Source organism: Penicillium bovifimosum, assembly GCF_028826915.1.
Source record: "Penicillium bovifimosum strain IBT 22155 chromosome Unknown utg000002l_segment0_segment0, whole genome shotgun sequence".
Lineage (NCBI taxonomy): Eukaryota > Fungi > Ascomycota > Eurotiomycetes > Eurotiales > Aspergillaceae > Penicillium > Penicillium bovifimosum.
The window spans coordinates 1,515,853-1,536,823 of NW_026622711.1; the positions used below are offsets into that span (position 1 = coordinate 1,515,853).

Below are 20,971 nucleotides of genomic sequence, written 5' to 3' on the forward strand. Positions count from 1 at the left end.
ATTGGATGGTCTTTATCTGGTACGCGGAGTACTTGAACACAACAGTAAGACAACAAACTTGAAGTCAGGAATTAAATTCATTCGGAAATGGAATGATTGCTAATATGAATGTTCTGGTTAAGGTAAATGTTATAGCTTTTCCAATTCAGTTTCCTCAATTGCCCAACTCGTGTTAGACATCCAATCACGCCCCTACAAGGTCCAACAAGCTCAATCTACCGTGCTATTACTTTCCAACTCCAAGAATCCAAATGCTTTGACAATGTTTGTGCCAATTCTCGCGAGGTTCAATTTCTCAATATGTTCCAAACTTCAAGTTCAACTCCAGAAATCTCTGACATCTCGATGTGGGCCCAAATCCGGGGAAACCCCAATTCAGGGGTCCGTGAAGACAATAACCAAAATCCGGTTAAAGTCATACGAAGCATTCTTCTAAGTTCTGCAGCAATTACCGGGTTACCCATACGACAAGCCCTAAGCCAGTCGATCTCAAGACGCCATAGTCCAATGAACTCCAACACCAGTGTGGGCACGGAGGAATGCCGATCGCTCTACTCCTTAGTGCGGGGGACAATACCCCGGTCCCGGGACCGGGGAAGCGAAAAAAGGTCCTCGAGTTCTTTGAAGAAATTTCTGACTCCTGACAACTCTCCCGTGTACTGGTTGGACAGATTTGTGACACGATGGCAACCGAAAAGTTCATGCAAGATGTTGAACAAGCTTCTGAGGTAACATTTACCTTAAACCCCTTGTTATAGAGCCAAGTGTTGTGCCGAGCTTTGAAGGAACTGACCATCATACAGATTGCCGACCACGATGTTGTCGACGAAGCTCTCCTCGCACGTGAAAAAGCCTTGATCTGGAAACAGGATCTGCGCATTGTTCCTTTATGCGCTGGCATTTATCTGTTGTGTTATCTCGACCGATCCAATATCGGTAAGCCTTGGCTCTTGGAACACCCACAACCTTAAAGCTTAAGCTTAACTCTCCAGGAAATGCCAAAATCTTGAATGCGGATACACACAATGATCTTCTCTCCGAGACTAATATGACTTCCTATCAATTTACGTGAGCGGCAACGGTCAAGACCAAGCAAATCAACGCGCTGACATTCAAAAGAATTGCACTAATGGTGTTCCTGATTGCTTATGCACTATTCGAAGTCCCATCGAATTACTTCTTGAAGAAACTCCGACCAAGTGTATGTCATATTATTACAACCACGCCCTTCCCAAATCCGTAACTCTCTGACACGATCATCAGCGCTGGATCGCCTTCCTCATGCTCTCCTGGGGCGCGACAACCATGGGTCTCGGCGGCGTGCACAATTACGCTCAGGTCACAGGACTCCGATTCCTCCTCGGAGTGATGGAAGCCGGTCTTTTCCCCGGCTTCGTCTACTACCTCACATTCTGGTACCGCAACTCGGAGCGATCCATCCGCGTTGCCATGATTCTCGCCTCGGCGACTCTAGCTGGAGCTTTTGGCGGAGCTATCGCCTATGCCGTGGGACACATGAATGGCGCACACGGACTTTCTGCTTGGAGGTGGCTGTTTATTATCGAGGGGGCTCCGTCGTGTGCGTCAGCGGTTCTGGTCTGGTTCCTCCTGCCAGATTACCCGGAGACTGCCAGGTGGCTCAGTGCCGAGGAGAAGGAGCTGGCCGAACAGAGGTTGGCTCTGGAGGGATCCAAGGGCTCTGCTCAGGCTATGACGTGGGAGGATGCTAAGGGCACATTGACTGATTGGAGACTATATGCTCATTATATGGTATGTTTTCCGGTAGCGGTTCTCAAGCAACTGGAGATATCTGACCGGGATGACAGGTATACTTTGGCATCTCGACGCCGTTCTCAAGTCTCTCTCTGTTTACTCCTGCTATCACTTCTGGTCTGGGATACTCGAATCTGCGTGCTCAGCTGATGACTGTGCCTCCATACGCGGTAGCCTATGTCGTGACAGTGGCTGCTTCCTGGTCTGCAGACCATTTCAACAGGTATGAACATTCTTACAGTTCAAAGCATGCTGCATACCCAACCACTAACTTAATAAAATTACAGTCGTGGCGTTCATTCAGCCATATTCTCTTTTATTGGCGCAATGGGCTTCCTCGCCTCCGCTGTTCTCCCCGCCAGTGCCTATCTCGTGAGTTGATCAAACCCCTAAAAACAAAAGCGAACAAACAATGGGGCTCCGTCGGCTAACGCAACCACAGAGTCGCTATGGCTGCCTCATAGTCGCCGCCAGTGGCTCCTTTGCCTGTATCCCACCCCTACTAGGCTGGCTATCATCCAATATCCGCTCAACAGCCGGCGCAGGTCTCGCAATTGCCCTCAACGTATCATTTGGTGCCCCTGGCCAGATCGTCGGTGTCTGGATTTACAAAAGCAACGAGGCAGAGAGGGGATTTCCAACAGGCCATTGGACAAATGCCGCATTGCTTCTTTTCGTGACAGCCGGCTGCATTCTATTGAGACTCTACTACGGATGGCGTAATCACCGTGGAGACGGGGCACGAGACGGAAAGAAGTTCGCGTATTAGATCAATGAGGCTGGATATGTGTAAGGGAGAAGCGGTGATATGGGCTGGTTTGCGAGCTGCAGGTATACGCAAAGCTGGGACTACATTTGCAGGTGCGAATTTCGTAGGCACCTGTTTTAATCGATATAATGTCAATTATGGGCTTTTACGAATTGAAGACCTACACAGCTGTCTGGTGGAAATAATTACAATAGATCAATGAGCCTTACAAGTGTTGGGAGTTCGCTCTCTTGCCCGTTCTACTTTGAACACTGTTAGCGAGCGAGCTTTCATCATTCAACGAAGATACGCACTTTGACATCGATCTCCCGTCCACTTCTCCGAACTTATTCCTAGTCATGAACCATCATTCAATTAAAATCAAAGATCCGATAGCTACATCACCTTCCAGATGTATGTGACACCCGCCACCGTCACAGCCACCATCTCCACCCGAATCAGCCTCTCCCACACTCGCCGCCATGACTTCACGGTACTTCTTCCATAATATGTCGCCGACTCACCGACTATATGGCGAAGACGGCCAGCTTCTATGGAATAAGACACACACACCATATAGGGGTCACTCAGCAGCCCCTGCCCCCTGGGGCTGGTCATATATCACGATCTATATAATGTCAGCCTAGTATGTGGGAACCATATACGGAAGATCGACATTCAAAGTCCGGGTCGGGCGTTACCATATTAAGCCGAAGTCTTGGCGATCATTTTCCCACATGTTGCTTCGGTACTCTATACACCATGCGTAAGTAGTAGAATAAGCAATCTACTAGAATCTAGATTTACTGTAACTGTTTCTATGTCCCCTATTTACAGTTTCAGATGAGATTGAGGCCCAAGAGGGCACCAAGAGTCCAAAATAGACATTTACGGCTGTTGTATATTAAAGTTCAGCGTTCCATGGGTCACTCGAAACTCAACCGACCAAATTCGACGACGAGTGTACTTCGGTTTTGTAGGAATGAAAGCTGTGCATCTTTTATTCCAAGGTTAAGAGTCGGGTCAAGTCAAGTCTCAGATGAATGCTGCCCAACTCGGGGGCCCTACGCGTCGGAGATTAATCTCTGGTTAGACACATGGCCAACGCTGTCCGACCCGCGGACGTGTACGTCCGGGCGGGAGGCCAATGCGGCAACCCGCGATAGCTAACGTTTCTAGGCAGGATAGGTAGCATGTACAACAGCCTTTTCTAGAAGGGTGGGCTCGATCTTACCTAGCCGGTGTAACTATATCCTTGCAACCGCGGCAGTAACAATAACGGAGATAACAGCTCTGTCGATAGATATTCTGTAGCTATATAGTCATTGTAGAGTAGAGGCAAAGAAAAAGCATTTTCCGACCATTACAGCCCAAGTCCAGTACCATCACTATATTATACCAACGTAATAGATAACCCCGGTTCAGTTCCGTGTCCAAACAGCCAACAGCCAACAGCCAACGCAGCCAACATGAGACAGGGTAAGGTAACAGATCAAAGAAACTCCCTGCCAGGCGTGTACTTGTAGACCTGAACCGGGGAAACCAACAAAACAAATCGTATCGAATAGTCACGTTGGACTGTAATCCAAGTCCAGATTCAGTAGAGTAGATCTCAAGAAATGAAAAGATTCTGTGCTGCTCCGTTCCTGGAACCCCTTCTAAGTTCTGGCATTGTCCCAAGCTGTTGGCTTCACCAGCCGAGCACGGCGCATCGACCTTAGGATTCGGGCGACTGTCTTTGCATCCGCAGTAGCACAGATGCACGCATTCGTCCATAGTTCCCGCCGACATATTTCCTCGCCACATTGTATTTGTCGACGGTACGGCGAAGTCGAGTTGGCAATGCAAACAAAGTAGCGATTCGGATTCGTCCCGGGAATGATATGTCATATGCCTCTCGAAGGCCAAACAGCAGTCACTTGACACAGTGCATGAAACTCGAGCCCCATTCCTACCAACCGGGACAATACATGTCCATGCCCCGATTGGTTCTTTTATCGCTATGCAAACTGCGAAGGAAGCAGAGGCCAGTGGATAGCGAAATACGAGCTGTATGGTCCACAATTGGGAGGCCAACCAATTCCTGTGTATGTGGGATATGCACCTCCAGCCGACAGGTATGTGTGGTCCTCAACTGGGTCGAAACAAAGGTCCAGTTGGCGATGGAGGGCCTGACAACAGCAGACACCATGTCTGTCCCTGGACTAACGGTATCTGTGGTATAGTGTATCATTGCTGGTGCTGATGTTCCACAAATGCGAAACAAGGTAGTGACCTGCATTTGGAAGCGGTCATCCGGGGCAGGGATGTTGCAGGGTGCTTTTTCTCCAATTTTTCATTTGTCACGTCTTTTCCAGCACCGGCCATCATCTTATCAGGACCAGATCAAAGACTCTGCATTGCAGAGAGCAATTGTGGAGTCTTGCTGGGACCGGGAACATGCTGAGATTGTAGCCGAGGGATAATGCATGCATCGGCGGGCCTCGGAGAGGAGGAATTTCGACGGGAGAAAAGGAGGTGCGGTGAGGAGGATATGTTTTTCCTGCGTGCGCGTAAAAAGCACAACGTGAGAAGGCAAAATCGAACAGCAAGTGTATGACCTTTTGTGTGGACAGGACTGTGGATCCCATCCCGAGGACCCTCCAACGGTAAATTGAAAACAGACCAAGAACAAGCACCACACACGTCCAGTAGGGAAAAAAAGGAAAACAGCAGGGTCAGAACCAGGACCGGGAGCCCAAAGAAATTTGATAAAAACACAAGAAGGGGAAGAGAAAGCCGCCCAAGACTAGTAGGAAATATTTGGAAGTTGGTTACCCTCAGAACCCACCGGCTCCGCGACCATACCCGGTCGACGCCTGTGGGAACAGCTGGCCCGGATACACGGTGGCAGCCCGGGGCTGTTGGTTCAGGGTCTTGAGGGCGACCTCGGCAGCGTCCTCTTTGGCATTGTTGATAAACTGACCGTCATACCAGTACCGAGCGGCGATGTTCTGGCCTTGGACGGTGACGGTGCTGGACCAGGCGGTACGACCTCCTGTAATTTCGAAACAAAAAGTGATTAGCTATCTGCTGTCAAGAGTTCGGGACTAAAAGTCGGTGTACAGATGAAGGAGGGGGGCACTTTTCTTCTCTCTTTTTCTGCAAGACTCCACTCCTTCCTGCAATGCCGACTCACGAGACACACACAGGGACACAGCGGTGGGTAGAGACAGCAAGGTATGTGTATATCCAGAGTGTGCTTGTGGGTGTATTGGACCGAGGAACAAGCCAGAAATTGAATCAAGCTGGTCTGCAGGAAAGAGGAAAGACGATGTGGTGGTGGAAGTAGGGAGGGGGCCAGTGAAAGAAACGGAAGTCAGGGTAAGTACCTCGCCGATCGGAGACAATGTTGAAGACAGGAGGAGACTGCTTGGTGCGTGTGCAATGATCTTTAAGATGGTCAGCATATTGTCAGCTCAGGAGAAGTTGGAGACTTGTAGCATAGCCACCAATGGCTTACCCTGAAGCTGATCCTGCCAGCTAGGCCGGCTGCCAGCACCGTTTCCCGAACTAGAAGGGTATGACATTGCTATGTTGAAAGATAGAATGGCGGGGGAGCTGTTGTATGAAGTGGGATTGAAGGTGGGGAGGATCTCAGTGCGCAATAGTCTTTTGGCAGCCCAATTGGGGAATGAGTATCGAGGAAAATGTAAGTCAATCGTCAAGGGAAACCCCAAGTAGATATAGAGAAAGATCAGATCAGACCAGCTTCAATTGGACTCGATTGGAATCTCATGAGATCTTCCTTTAAATGTTTTTTTATTTCTAATTTTTTTTATTTCTCTCTCTTCAAACGACGACATTGGAAGCGGGGAGTCATGTAAACAGTGGGCCATATCTTCAGGGAAAAAAAAACAGAACCGTTGTCGGGACCTGGGATTTTTGGCTTATTTTTTTCCTATTTTTTCTCTATTTTCTCCTGGATTTCTCTTATTTTAGATATTTCCAATTTCCCTTTCCAGTTTCAGCTTCATTCTCCCCCTCTCCTCCCCCTGGAAGAAAAGAAAAAGAAAACAAATAGGAGCCTAACCGTCAGACCTAAGGGAGAGGAGGGGGCTTATGCATGTCGATGCGGACATGGCACAGCATCAGGCAAATCCCCCTCCTCCCTTATCCACCTGTCAAGGAACATAGAGAAGTATGCGGATCATCTTGAGGCTGCAACCTGGAACGGCCCGGCGCACGCCGACTAAGCAAAAAACAGCCCTTGAAGAAACGCTAGACAGCACGTAAGGGGGATGGAAGAGGGGCAAACCGGATGCTCCCAAGTTTAGCCCCCTGCCCATCTATGACAGGCACGAGAGACAAGGGGAATTAGACTAGTTCCTCGGATTTGAAATGACATCTTTTTTAGCAGTTCGCATGCGGATTGGATGGAAAAGCGAACAACTCAGAAAACCCCACGTTGGCTCTTGGATTTGCATGCGATTTTCGGTTTATCTTTTTGGGCTTCCTCATTTAGCTTCTTGGTTTCTTAGTTCTCTTTCATTTGTTTCCCTTGCAAGGATGTTTTGTGCTTTCATTCGAAAAAAGAAGGAGAAGGAAACAAAATGTATAACCAAACAGAGATTAGTTGCGCATGGACTTGAACCGAATTGGTGGAACGGCGGCCTTCTGGAACAACCCTGAGACTCTGCATGAGGAATTCTACTCCGTAGAGCTGTAGGTGATCTCTGCCCGAAAAGCGGAGCCCGTGGCCACAGCGTCAGTGTCATAGCTTTGCTTTATTGTTTAATTCTTTTACTTTTGCGGGTCTCGGAGTGGGTTTGGAGGAATGTGGAAAGATGCCCGAAACATAGATTCATCCAGTCTCGAGTTGGGCTGGAAAAAGTAATGCCAGCTCATCGTAAAAGATGAAGTCATGGTTATGATCTTGGTGTAGAGGTTTAACCTTCAGATAGTTGACTGGCACTTTCGAAAGCCATAGACCGGGCAGCCCTGCATGAACAGTTTCTGCCGAGTCCAGGATTAGAAGCAAGATGAGGATTTGACTAAGAAATGAGGCGAGTGTCTGGCATTTTCTTTGCATTTTTTCCCTGCTAGAGCCGTCAGATTTGTGCAGAGATCAGACAAAGATACGGCCAAGAAACCGAGTCTATCTCAGTTCGGCTAGTCCCGTTCGGTTAACCGCCATGATGTACTATGGAACCATGGAACGGAAAACACACTATCCCTCAGTACCATGGAACGAAGGAACATCGAATGAGCGAAAATCAATCACAGCCCATCATTGCCGAGATCGTCTTCGACAATTGTATCTCCTAGTCCGGGGTAGAGAGAAATTGGGCATTCATGCAGAATCAACGATATCCTCAACCATGGTTCTCAGCAATGCGGCTACATCGAGAGTATGTACGAAACACGTAGGATATCAAAGGTCGACAGGGGACTAGGCCAGCACATTAGAATTTAGGGCGTTTAAGATGATGAATAGCGGAACGGCTGACCGTTGCCCCGCCCAATCTCGATGAAGTACATCGCGACATGTATGCTGTACAGTAGTCTACATAAATGCTAAGTACAACATAGTAGGTACCTCGGTACCTACAGTAGTAGATCATGATACAATAACTAGTCCTAGATTTATTGAATGTGTATCACCGCATTGGCTATCTTTGGGTATTCCATAAGGCCGCAAGGCCACCAAGGGTTTGTTTCTTGGGCTGACACTCGCGCTAAAAGCGGAAGATTCATTCAGAGCCAATCGATCGGGAGCCCCAAACGTTGCACCGTTTCTTCACCTTCCATGTGCTCACTAGTCTATTTTTGTCTTCCTGTTTGTCTAGACTGACGACCTCAACTTCTTGGTAAGGTGTACATGCATTAAATTGTTAGGTCAATAGAGCGCAAGGCGTCTAGCTCGAGATTCGAACCATGGTTCGCATTGTAGACTAGAGCTTGAACTAGTTAGACCTCGGCATGGTTGAAGGTTCATGTCGTCAAAGAATCAGCAGTCAGACTCGGAGTCAACAAGCGCGTAACCCGTCAAAATCCTACTTTGAAGATCGAATCACAGGCTACGGGGTATGCAATATGCAACGCCAGCATTGATATGCGAGATACAATTGTAAGCTATGCATAACCGGCTCCTATCCCAAATGCAATGCTGCTTGGTTCCCCGTCCAATCCGTATTAGAGGATCGCCCGGAATCAGACCTCGAGTGCCGAAGCTCCCTTTCAGCCTGAATGATTCGTGGCAATTGAACAACAAGCAGCCGCAGAAAAAAGATCATCAACGCAAAAGCTAAACCAGATCAAGATCAGACCACAATCCCATCCCGAGTCATTCGAATCATTGAGTCATTAGAAGGACAAACATCAAGTTCCGCGCATAGATAACCCGGCTAATGCAGGACCACATCATTCATTTAGTTCATCTCGTCATAAACCTTCAATCGCGTCTGGACCATTGGAAGCTAGAGCCAGGACCCCCGTCACTGTCCTTGGTCGTTTAGGCGGATCCCCTGCGCTGAAGCACTTGGCCGAGCAGGCGTCGAGGACCCATGCGCTCTAGGCTCTTCGCAAGCGAGTGCTGGGCAGGCAGGATCCATGATGGACGCCGCTCGTGATGCCAACGACGACGAATGCAGTCGTCGACTAGCGCCACTATGCCTGTTGCGACAATCACACTGGAGACGATTGGTCAGCCTCTTGCATCAAAATGGAGTAATATGCGGTGCATGCGTGGTGGATGGTACACGAACCACAACCCCCTCGCGCAAACCATGGGAAATGAAAGCAAACGCAAGACTAGACAGTTGGTCTGGTATGAACAGGGATTCAGAACTTACTCGGCAACATCAAACATCTTCTTGTAAACGTCAGGATCACTAATCCACAACGAACAAGGCGGTACCCAACCCCCCTTACTCTCCTCCTCAATCACCTCCAACGGCGCCAACGTATCCGGCACCAAATGGGCAACAGTCTTAGACGTGCGCAACTCAACCAAGAAATAAGACACTTCCTGGAGATCTCCTTCCTTGCGCACCTCCCTCTTCCACTGATACTTCGTGGACCAATACTCAAACTCATAACTCTTCGTCGTCCCCGCTCCCTTCCTTCGGAGCTCGACATGCGCATAATTCGAGAACTCCAGCAAAATCGTCTCTCCCAGAACCGGCGTCGCAGTGGAAGGTCTCCTCGCAGAATCAGCCTCCTCATACCCACAACCATCCTCATCCTCTTGTCCGTCTGCAAACCCAGAATCTTTCCTCTTGAGCTCCGGGCAGTGTCCACCCGCAGTACCAGGCCGCAACCCTGCAAAAACACTACTCCAAGACATGCCGTTTGAAGCTCGTCGCTCGCGAGCGGGGACTACCTCCTTCCGCGCGGAATGACACACCTCGCGCCCGGAGTCCCGGCAATACCGCCGGAAGGAGAACTTGCGCGAGAAGAGGTCATACATGCGCAGATGGAAGAGAGTGATATCGCGCTGGGAGCCGTCGCGGAGATGCACGGGCGTGTCGATGCGCAGGTTCATGTTGCCGTCGATGGTTGCATCATCGTGGCGGATGAGCAGCCGTCGCGAGGACGGGAAGAGAGATGCAAATGATGATGGCGTGGACGGGAGAGCATCCAGTGGGTAGAACTCTTGTCGCTCGGCTACGCTGTATCTGTCTGCGTAAGGACTTTTGGGTTCTGGGGCTTCGGGCTCTGATTCTATTTCTGGCTCCAGGGCTTCTGTGGAGTGTGTTGTTGAGGCGTAAGTTGAGGTTGAGGAACGGGGTCGAGGTGGTCGTGGCTCGATGTATTTGTACTCGGGCTCGACTTCGACCTCGACCCCGCCGTACGAGTATTTATGACTGGATTCGGTGATCCAGTCGCTTTCTTGCGGTTTCAGGGCGAGTCGGTCGCTGTGGGTCGTTGCTGCTGTGCTTTCTGAGGTAGAGCTGTCTGTTGAACTGGAGCTGCCGGCTTGGCACGTATTGCAAGAGCCCATTGTAGGTGAGTGTTGAGATGGGGGATAAAGTTGCAGGTGTTGTAAGTGTAAACGGATCCACTGATCTACAGTGAAGAAAGTGAAGCGCGGTAAAATTGGCCGAATATAACTCGGGTCAATGCAACGATCAGCCGTAAATAAGCCGCAGACGGAGGTGGTGTGATAATAAGCTATATCAGAACAAAGCGGTCCCTTCCGATGTTTTGAGATGGCGTGAATAGACGGGTTGGGTCCGAATCAATAGAGGTAACAGTCCGAGGGTTCAGAGAAATAATCACACAGTTTCTGGGATGAATGAAGGGAAATCGGAGTACTATCTTACTCCAGGTCCATTATCACGAGGGGGATTTGGTGATAATACAGTGTGTAGAGGGGTGGGAATCATATGGTCATGTGAGGAGATCAAGGAAAATCAAGAGGGAAAAGAAGCAGGGATAGGGTGTTTCCTGATAAAGAAGACAGTTATAATCTCTGGAGGGGTAGGAATTGGGAGCATAGGCGTAGGAGAGATAAATGCCAGAAGAGGGGTTGGATAGCAAAAGCAAAACCTGTAAGTAAATTCGAGAATGTGAAAAACTGGACTGTCACAAATGTGGTATCCGAAGTATTTAGAACATCAAACCTCTCAGGAATGTTCAACTCGTCATATTTTAGGTACCCGATCAGCCCCGTCTTTGTTCTCTACACCGTCCTTAACTACTTAGCTAGGCTCACTTAAGGCCCTACGCAGTACAACCAAAAAGGATTCCACCTCAAAAGTTATTTACGACTTACGAGAGCCACAGCCACTGTTGCATCTTATTTCAGATCTCAGACCGTAACACAGCCCAATAGGAGCTACTGCAACAAGACAGGGAAAAAGAATAACAAGCTAGCCTCACATTCTACCTATGAGGGGCGGAGAAGGTCCTTCTAGCGCCTTATGTGATGTGTGATGTGTCCACCCCAGAATCAGGGCGGACTAGCTGCTTCTTCTGTGTCTCGTCTTCATTCGTGGCTGGACCCCCCTTTTGTTTTTACGTTCCCGATATAAGAACCAGTGAGATCGCGGGGGGCTGCATCGAAAGGGTCTGGACATGAAATTCCCTCGTACCTAAGTCTCTGCGCAATACTTAACACGCTGTTGTTATGTCAGGGTTCAGGCCTTGCAAGGCCCAAGCGCTTGGGAATTCTCCGTATACATAATTGATCACAGCTTCTAGTTGGGTTGTAAAAGGTATCCCTTTACCATGTTCGATGTTGATGTCAGCATACTTTTAGACGTCATGGTAGAATCCGTGGGCCCCTGCGGTCCGTTCCGATTCCATGGTTTGTCGGTGGGGACTGAAGGAATGTATGGGATGGTCAGGACTCAGGAGACTATATGACGAAGAATTATAGTATAGATAACACATCTTAATAAGACTAAAAGACTAGGATCTGCTCCTAACCATCTCAACAGTTCTGTCAAACCCCAGATGATCATTGGAGAGATCAAGGTTCATTAACCGTGACACTGCTACGATCGTCACTTATCTGATTTACCTTCGGTGCAGCATTACCTATGTCCGGGGCCCTGGCATGACGACATGGATCGGCTAGTTGAGGATGCGCACAGACTAATAGGTCGAACCCTGAGGGAGGCAGGCACCCTATTGTCAACATTGCGGGGAATTTATGATCGCATTCGAGTTTTACGATCAGATCGAAGATCTTACACCAATGAACCCATCGGCCAACTGACCGCCAGTTTGTGAAAGTCAGGGAATCGAACTGCGTCAACAGCAAGATTTACGGGATGATTCCACTGGCAGAAATATTGCGACTTGAAGATATGTCCAATAAAATCTATGACCACCTGTAGGCCAGAAACCGCGTCCGGCCTGGATCATGAAATCATGATTTACAATATCCATGAACATTACCCCAAACAAAGCGTCCAAAACATGTTCAAGATAGAAGAGAAGAGGATGGAAAAGAAACGACAGCAGCCTATATCTGCGCGTACAGAGGCCGAGGAAGGTCTTCACCAGGCTTGATCAAGACCTCTGTATGGCAGGCTGAGTGGGAAACGAGTCCGGCACGGCTTCCCGGCGCCGGGGATCGGAACCCCACGTAGGCTTCCCGTCGGTCTTCTACGGAGACTGACCAAGTGTGCAATCCATAGTACGATGCAATAGAATGGACCAGCCAACGACTGAGAAGCATTAGCAGACTGAACAATGTCAAGTTCACAGGGACAGGCTCAAAACATACCCGAAGCCAGCGGCGCGGTCGTTTGCCAATGTCTCGAGTACCATCTTCTCACCATCCTGCTCATTGTGAGAGCTGATCTCCTCTCGAAGTCGGCGGAGTCGCTCCTTCCGCTCCGGAGAGTCGTGCATCTGCCCATTCCGTCCGACAAAGACAATCTCGTCTTCCGAGTCATCGCTACACGAATTCTCTGGTGCATCCCGGAGCCCCTCTTTCTCAAGTAGAAGCTCCTTCTCATTCCATTTCTGGATAAAGGAACGAACCTCGTCTTCCAAGTCTTGGAGCATGCCACGTGCAGCACGCGCGTGCTTCAACTTCGACCGAAGTTCTTTCGGAACATGATGCTTCTCATTAGCTCTCTCGGCCGCCTTCATAGCCGACTGATGATCCACCACACGGGAATAGTGAACGTCCCATAGCGGGGCTAGGTAATAAGGCATCGGATCATGCCGAGGATAAGTGGGTGTAACGTCCCAGTCCTTCTTTGAAGGCGGTTCCGCCCAGGGGTTATGCAACAGACGATCTTAAGTGTCCGGTCAGCATTTTCCGCCAACCTGCTAGAACTTCAAAAAGGCATGGAGACGGTGCTGCCGCGATCCATCCTACGCATAAACCACATACCGTTCTCCCAGCGCTGTCTTCGACGGCTACCGTCTTTGCCCTTGAGCAGAGCCTCTCGGCTCTTATAATTATCTCGTTGCAAAGGCGCCCGGCGTCGGAAGCTGACTGTTGGGGGACGAGACTCGACCTTGACGCGTTGCGATGGGACAACTTCATCATCGAGGGGGATCGACAGCGCGACAGTAGCCCCACGCGATACCGAACGCGTCGGGGTCGGTGAAGATGGGGTGCTCGCTGCAGGGGCTGAGTCCGACAGGGTCATGTCCTGCAGGGCCGCGGATGCATGTTGCTCTGTCCATGCGGCGATGGCCAGGGCTTGTCGAGGGGACAGGTGCCCTTGCGAGCCCTCTGGATGCAAGCGTGGATGAATTGCCATGGCGTACGACTCAAGTCTAAATGGACGTAGTTCTAGGGAGGGAAGAGATAGAAGAGGGATAAAGACAGGATAAGGATGCAGTAGATAAGGACGTGGGAGACCTCGGGAGATAACGCAAAGATTGTCTGCACGGGACAAGTCGTCGATCGTTGATTGGCGGAAAGCGGAGACTTTGTTGCCCTAACCCTGGTTTCCTATTTGGGTGAGATAAAGGATCCGGGATCGAGATGAAGCTCAGAGTGGAGAACAACTTGATCTAGCGGCAGGCTATGCTTAACCCGAGGCTGTAGTTACTAGTTAGTAGTACATATCCCCAAATATAACCTCATGTCAATCCTATCTCACCTGGGCTGAGTCTTAGGGGCTGTGAGTCACGTCGCAGTCATAGTGGAGTTGGGATTTTCACTGGGACATTCTCCACCTGCTTCGATCCCCAGACTCGGCAGAATGTGCCTTGGAGCCTTCCCTTGCCCTGTCTTGAACACCTATTACAACGAGCATGAATGATTTAGAGACCATTAATCATTTATTAATAAATAAAGATCAGGATATGAAGAAGCGCCGAATAAAGGGCTAGACGAGATCAACATTCTATGAATTCTATTCCAAAATGTGATGAGTACGGTCACTACGGACTACGGAGCCTCGGTGTTAGCGCGCGGGGTCCGAAAATAGCTTGGCACAGGGCGCGTGACCTGCATGGCAGCCTTCGCTTCTCTCAGAGCTCTTAAATGAAACCTTAGACCTCATATCATTCCTTTTATCTTTATTATCATCATATTATTGTCCTAACATGAAGTTCCTCACCCCTCTTGCGCTAGGCGCAACGGCAACGGCCATGGTCTTGGTCAATCCCGAGCAGCAACCACTAGCGCCTTCAATTGTCCAAATCACCCAGGAAAAGTCTCTAATCGAATTGGCTCCATACCGCACTCGCTGGGTAACGGACGAAGAGAAATGGTCGCTCAAACTGGTAAGTCGAGCCCCTCTTGACTTGAATCTGACCCATGACATGGTCACTAACCATCTGCAGGACGGTGTGAACTTCATCGATGTCACTGAGGAACATCGGTCAGGCTCCTACGGAACCCTACACGCCTCACGAGTCGTTCATTATCCAGCGGAGATGGCACACTCAGACGAGATCTTGCCTCTGGCCGCGACCCTCGACAAGAAGAACATGAGAAGCAATCTCGAACACTTTACCTCCTTCTACACGCGCTACTACAAATCGCAAACCGGCATCGAGTCCGCAACCTGGCTGTTCGATCAAGTAACCGCCGCAATTGTCGAATCCGGTGCCAGCGAGCACGGTGCGACCGTCGAGCGCTTCGACCACTCCTGGGGCCAGTTCAGCATTATCGCTCGCATTCCCGGTGAGACGGACAACACGGTTGTCCTCGGCGCCCACCAGGACAGCATCAACCTGTTCCTGCCCTCCATTCTGGCTGCGCCGGGTGCAGACGATGACGGCAGTGGGACTGTCACTATCCTTGAAGCTCTTCGTGCCCTGCTGCGGTCGGAGGCTATCGCCCAGGGCAAGGCCCGGAACACCATTGAGTTCCACTGGTACTCTGCTGAGGAGGGCGGCTTGCTCGGCTCGCAGGCTGTCTATGCTAAGTACAAGAAGGACCAGCGGGTTGTTAAGGCCATGCTCCAGCAGGACATGACTGGTTATGTTCAGGGTACTCTGGATGCTGGTGAGAAGGAGTCAGTCGGTGTAATCATCGATTATGTCGACCAGGGCCTTACGGCGTTTATCAAGGAGGTCATCACTGCCTACTGCGACGTGCCTTACGTCGAGACGAAGTGCGGCTATGCCTGCTCCGATCACGCCTCCGCTAGCCGATACGGCTACCCCTCGGCGTTTGTGATTGAGTCTCAGTTCGAGAACTCCGATAAGAAGATTCACACTACCGAAGACAAGATCGAGTACCTGAGCTTCGACCACATGCTGCAGCATGCCAAGATGAGCTTAGCCTTTGCTTACGAGCTGGCCTTTGCTCCGTTCTGATATTATTTTGTGCTGATTTTACGATCGTTCGGCGTTATTTTCGGTATACCTCCAGACTGGGTTCCCTCTTCAAAGTACATCGAGGTTCAACCCAGTGATGTTTCTATCGCATTGGTTCCAAGTGCCCATCATACCCTATATACGTACTCTCAATGAAATTATTATACTTCATTTTTCTTTCCATCGTAAACCACAAACTAGAGACATTCGGCTTCGGCGATAAATTGAGCATGTCGATTCGCGAGCCTCTCTCGATGCTGATGTAGGTAAGTGAATGCTCCGTCTTAGGGATGCTTGACTATTCTCCCCTTTCCTCTTCTCTTCGTCAATTCGGCATCATGAACCCCATAAAGAAACACAGAGCACGCAATTTTCGGCCGAATTGGTCGAATTGGGAAGACACCCCACCTTTATATCGGATACGGCATCTTCATCCCACTTTGTCCCCGATACACTCGGAGCTTCCCCTCACGAGGGCCAATTTGCCAAAACATCGGGACACTTCCCCTCGAGATAAGCAAGAACGTCGACATATTCGGGCATTGTTCCCCAAATGAATCAATTAATTGAGTAGCTAAAACGTATATATTAGGTAGCCAGCACCTCCTCCCTTAGACTTTCTTCCTTCTATCTTCATCTACAAAAGAAAATATACCAAAAGTAAGTGGCGTTTCGAACTGCCGTTCAACATAACACAAGTCTTTCGGAGTCGCTAATGCTCGAACAGTGTCTTCCCCAGTCCCTCTTACCGTCATCAAGGCCGCCGGCGATGCCGCCATCCCCCTCCCCGAGGGCTTGAACGCAACTGTCGCTGATTTCCACACCATGCGCACAGCGACTGAGTCTCCCGCACACATTACTTCGGGATTCTACAAGATCGAGGCTGGTCCCGAGAGACCTGCGACATACACTTACGAGGAGACGAAGTATGTCCTCAGTGGAGAGATTGATGTCTTCGTACGTGTTCCCTTATCCTTGTTGGAAGGGGTTGCTTCAATGTCGAAGGCTTTATTAACAAGTGCGTCGTTTAGGATGAGGCTACCGGAATCACCCACAATCTTGTCGCAGGTGACTTTGCCTTCTTCTTCGTTGGCTCCAAGGTCAAGGTTTGTGATGACTTCTTCGTGAACAATTGGCTGGGATATGGCTAATTTGACCATCTAGTTCTCGACCAAGTCCAAGGGAACTGCTTTCTATGCTGTTACTCGGCCGGTTGCGGTTGCTCACCCTACTCTCAAGGTCATTGAGGATAAGGCTAGCTTGTGAATTCGGGTTCTTTAGTTATATAGAGGAAAATAGAGATTTTATTTCCATGTTCGAACGATATTATTAGTGTTGTAGCGAACTAGGAGATATTTGGGAAAGGATATTCGGAGTACATTGCCCCGTAATTGAGGTTATCTCCAGGGCTGGCTCCACACAGTGTGATCAGGGACTAAGTCTAATGTCTCTTCAAGATCTATCTGCCATTGCGATCTCGACGTAGACCTATCATCCTATGAAGCAATTTGAATTCGTATATCAATTCATTGCAAGGTACATTGGATCAAACTGTGTATGATGTAGGTCCATCGTCTTCATGGGCCCACTACAACGAACAGGCACAATCTCAGATATGACGTAGGGACACTCACCGGTTCACCACACGTGATGCCCCTCCATCTCGTACAAAATTATCTCACCGTATTCTTTTTCTAACACCAATTGCCATTTCTGCGTCTGTTCAAAGCCAATCTGCCATCCTCGGGATACTTCATTTCCAACCTTCCCCACCCAACAGTCTGACAATAGCCTGGCATGAGCTCCTCCACTCCCTACGCCAAAGAGCTGCAGCTCGCCAACCTCGCAGTTCAACGAGCAGCGCTTCTAACGAAAGAGCTCCTTTCAGCAGTCGATAAAGGCGCCCTCGATAAAAGCGATGCCTCCCCCGTGACAATTGCCGATTTCGCAGCCCAAGCATCCATCATCGCTGCCATCCACAACGTCTTCCCAGACGACGACATTGTCGGTGAAGAAGATGCCACAGCCCTCCGCTCCAACCCCGAACTCCTCGAAAGAGCCTGGGAACTAGCAACCAGCACTCACCTCAACGATCCCGAAAGCGAAGCCCTCCTCCATACTCCAAGCACCCGCGACGAGTTCCTCGACCTAATTGACCTCGGCGCAAAGGGCTCCTGCACCCCCACCAGCAGGACCTGGACTCTGGACCCCGTAGACGGGACAGCCACATACATCAGCGGCGGGCAATACGCCGTCTGCCTCTCGCTCATCGAGAATGGTGTCCAGAAAATCGGCATCCTCGGCTGCCCGAACCTCCTACTGTCAGGGCCCGTCACAGAAGATCGCGTCGATCGCGACGGTTTCGGTCAGATGATCTCTGCGGAAGCCGGACAAGGCGTGACCATCAGACCCATGGGTCCGGGGGCTTTGCTGCCGGCGCGGCCGCTCGAGCAAGTTCCGCAGGTTGGAGAGGCGGACGTGCGGTTCATTGATACGCGCACGGCGCAGACGCAGGATCTCGAGGCTCATGGTCGTGTTGCGGCTGCGCTGGGCTGTCCGTGGCCGAACCCGGTGGATCTATGGTCTGCGCAGATGCGGTATGCTGCTATTGCGGTGCAGGGTGGCTGTAATGCTTTTGTGAAGGTGCCGCTGAGCGATGAGTATCGCTCGAAGATCTGGGACCATGCGGGTGGTATGCTTATTGTGCAGGAACTGGGGTGTCTCGTTACGGATCTGGAGGGGCAACCGGTTGATTGTGCGCAGGGCCGTACGTTGGCTAGGTGTCATGGTATGGTCGTTGGGCCGGCTTCGGTTCATAGGAAGTTACTGGAGGCTGTGAGACAGGCGCGGGGGTTGTAGCTCTCTTTTTTGATTGTCCGGATTCTCCCATATGGTGTTAGCTTTCTGCATTTTGATTGATACCCTACATAATCATATCATTGGCATGGTTACTACATGTTTCTTGTAACATACACTACCCGGTGATCAAGGGATGCACTGATCGCCATCTGTCTCTACCGGCATGAAGCATAAAAAGCATTGACCCCCTACCCCGCAAAGCTTGGGAAGTTCTGGGCAATGGAAAAGACACCAACTCCTACAGATTATATACTTACGCAGAGAGGTAGCGCTTTTGTGTGTTTCATATACAGTTTCCCTTTATTTTCCCGGCGCCAAAAAGACCTAACTGCGGGTCTCATATTCCTTGATTCTCGATGTCTCTCAATTTTTCTCCAGCGAATACCCCCTACGCTCTGCATGATTAGCCAGATGTTGGGGTCAATCGGTTGTCTAATACTGTTTCCTGCCTTTTCCTATGTTGTAGTTCGTGTTGATCCTTTAGTTCGTACATTGATTAGCGTTGGATAGGACTGTGCACGATGATCGACGCGTGGCCGGCTGGTGCCACAGATTCCAGCTCGTTTTGGTTTGGAATACGGCGCTGAGACCCCTTTCACCGAGGAGACAATTCATCCTAGCAATATCGATGTTCAACTTCGTAGATGGCCATTTAGAGGAAACTTGAAGAAGAGTACTTCGTAGTTATTGATTCTTCTAGACCCGTCCAATATAAAAATCTCACGATAAGATAACGACAGTGACGTCATGCACCACTTTTCCTGTTATTGGACGGGCCAATTTGATTGGATGGTGGTCGGATGACCATATGCGGGGAATCCCTTCTGTCAAGCTGCATGGATTATAAGACACATCCTTCTTCGAAAACCCCTCTTCGAAAAGTTTCTGCTTCTTACACTGTTTCAACTCAGCTTCAGCTTGAGTAAAGGAATTCACCATGGCTTCCTTCAACCCGTTCGCTAGACGTGAGACCCACAGTGCTGGCGCGCTGAACACCTACCGGGTCCTTGTACCTCTTACCTGGCTGTTGGTCGTGGTGGTTGGCATCTACCACTCCGTCCACTCGCCAGACGATGTGAAGAAGGGCAAGAAGCTCTGGAGGCAAGGTGATAAGCATAATACTCCCTTCAGCCAGAACACTACTGTGACTGGAGTTTTCTGGTGAGTTCAACCTACTTGTACTCGTTACACTACATTGTATCCACGATGTCATAGGTGACCCATATGCTAATCGCCTCCAGGATTCTCCTACTTCTTTCCCAGCTCAGCTATGTCTGGCACCTCTTCTCCAAGAACACGGTCCTCGTTACGGCCGCTGCTAATGTTGCCACCCACTTTATTCTGAATAACCTCTTCCTCTTCGCCTGGATCCTCCTCTGGACCCGTAACCACTTCAGGGTCGCAGAGGTCATCCTCGCCGCCCACTTTATCAACCAAACTGTCACCTACTGGCGCCACCGCGGCCTTCCGGCTTTCGTGCATCTGCCTGCTGTCGCTGGTCCATATGCGTGGACCCTGACGGCATTGTTCTGGAACGGGGCCGTTGCCGTCCATAGCCACAACCTGCCTGGCCGTATTCTTGCTAATATCTTCATCTGGGTCATTCTCTTCGTTGGATTGTTTGACATCGTCCTGCGCGAGGATTATATCCTTGGATATTGTTTGAGCTGGTTGACGCTGTGTAAGTGATTCTTTCCATTCCGCCGGCTCGCGGTATTTGACAAAGTCCATACTGATGCGTCTTTCTAGCACTCGCCCTCCGACAAGTCGCCGTCAAGATCATTGCTTTGCAGTGGATCTTTGCCTTTGTCGTCTTTGGCGTGTTTTTGGTGGTCTCTGTTTACATCTCTTCGACCAAGGCCACCGGTCGCGACAGCCTCTTCCGTCGCGTTGCACACCCTGAGTCGACCGACCGTGAGAGAGAGCCACTGCTCAACGAGGGTGTTTAGGGTGGTCGTACGGATGCTAGCCTCAGGGACCCACTGTGGTTATCACAGGTACGGCGGTCCCATGGTTCACTGGGGCATAACTTAAGGATTGGATTGAGAAATGCCCGGGTGCGAGAACTTCGACTTGAGAAGTAACGAGAATGGAATGCGTGGATGTGCCCTGTTATCTGGGAGCAATATTGGGTCACGCTTACTGATTATGATACCACTGCAGTATTGCTGTAGTTGTCACTTTGTTATGCCAGCCTGTGCACTAATTTGTGAAAATGCATTGACCCACTTGGACTGGGGTCGATGTTCAAATCTTGGGAGTTATTGAATGTTTCGAGTTGATATTGGAGAGAATTGGATGCAAGGAATAAAAAGAATAATCAATACACATCTATATCTTATCCCAGTTCATTATCGTTCTATA

The 20,971-nt window shown here is 49.9% G+C and overlaps 8 protein-coding genes across 8 annotated transcripts; 5 read left to right on the top strand and 3 right to left on the bottom strand.

Annotated features, from left to right (window-relative positions):
* Positions 1-683: 683 nt before the first annotated feature.
* N7515_001791 (uncharacterized protein) lies at positions 684-2,542 on the top strand (the record flags this gene model as incomplete). Its single annotated transcript, XM_056662535.1, has 8 exons — positions 684-728; positions 804-936; positions 993-1,068; positions 1,120-1,201; positions 1,264-1,770; positions 1,827-1,996; positions 2,061-2,145; positions 2,216-2,542. The coding sequence occupies 8 exons, from the start codon at positions 684-686 to the stop codon at positions 2,540-2,542; spliced, it is 1,425 nt and encodes a 474-aa protein (XP_056524648.1).
* A 2,798-nt stretch (positions 2,543-5,340) lies between these two features.
* On the bottom strand, positions 5,341-6,090 carry N7515_001792 (uncharacterized protein; the record flags this gene model as incomplete). The annotated part of the gene is made up of 3 exons (XM_056662536.1): positions 5,341-5,558; positions 5,893-5,952; positions 6,024-6,090. 3 exons carry the CDS (start codon positions 6,088-6,090, stop codon positions 5,341-5,343), a joined length of 345 nt encoding a protein of 114 aa, XP_056524649.1.
* A 2,924-nt stretch (positions 6,091-9,014) lies between these two features.
* N7515_001793 (uncharacterized protein) lies at positions 9,015-10,505 on the bottom strand (the record flags this gene model as incomplete). The annotated part of the gene is made up of 2 exons (XM_056662537.1): positions 9,015-9,192; positions 9,355-10,505. 2 exons carry the CDS (start codon positions 10,503-10,505, stop codon positions 9,015-9,017), a joined length of 1,329 nt encoding a protein of 442 aa, XP_056524650.1.
* Positions 10,506-12,476: 1,971 nt separating this feature from the next.
* On the bottom strand, positions 12,477-13,857 carry N7515_001794 (uncharacterized protein; the record flags this gene model as incomplete). Its single annotated transcript, XM_056662538.1, has 3 exons — positions 12,477-12,681; positions 12,741-13,260; positions 13,359-13,857. Coding segments are annotated over 3 exons (1,224 nt in total), but the record flags the coding sequence as incomplete, so codon positions are not given.
* Positions 13,858-14,527: 670 nt separating this feature from the next.
* On the top strand, positions 14,528-15,748 carry lap1 (putative aminopeptidase; the record flags this gene model as incomplete). Its single annotated transcript, XM_056662539.1, has 2 exons — positions 14,528-14,707; positions 14,768-15,748. The coding sequence occupies 2 exons, from the start codon at positions 14,528-14,530 to the stop codon at positions 15,746-15,748; spliced, it is 1,161 nt and encodes a 386-aa protein (XP_056524652.1).
* An 825-nt stretch (positions 15,749-16,573) lies between these two features.
* N7515_001796 (uncharacterized protein) lies at positions 16,574-17,014 on the top strand (the record flags this gene model as incomplete). The annotated part of the gene is made up of 3 exons (XM_056662540.1): positions 16,574-16,705; positions 16,780-16,854; positions 16,913-17,014. The coding sequence occupies 3 exons, from the start codon at positions 16,574-16,576 to the stop codon at positions 17,012-17,014; spliced, it is 309 nt and encodes a 102-aa protein (XP_056524653.1).
* A 531-nt stretch (positions 17,015-17,545) lies between these two features.
* Positions 17,546-18,607, top strand: N7515_001797 (inositol monophosphatase family protein; the record flags this gene model as incomplete). Its single annotated transcript, XM_056662541.1, has 1 exon — positions 17,546-18,607. The coding sequence occupies one exon, from the start codon at positions 17,546-17,548 to the stop codon at positions 18,605-18,607; it is 1,062 nt and encodes a 353-aa protein (XP_056524654.1).
* Positions 18,608-19,544: 937 nt separating this feature from the next.
* On the top strand, positions 19,545-20,556 carry N7515_001798 (DUF1774 domain-containing protein; the record flags this gene model as incomplete). The annotated part of the gene is made up of 3 exons (XM_056662542.1): positions 19,545-19,768; positions 19,849-20,288; positions 20,357-20,556. The coding sequence occupies 3 exons, from the start codon at positions 19,545-19,547 to the stop codon at positions 20,554-20,556; spliced, it is 864 nt and encodes a 287-aa protein (XP_056524655.1).
* Positions 20,557-20,971: the final 415 nt, after the last annotated feature.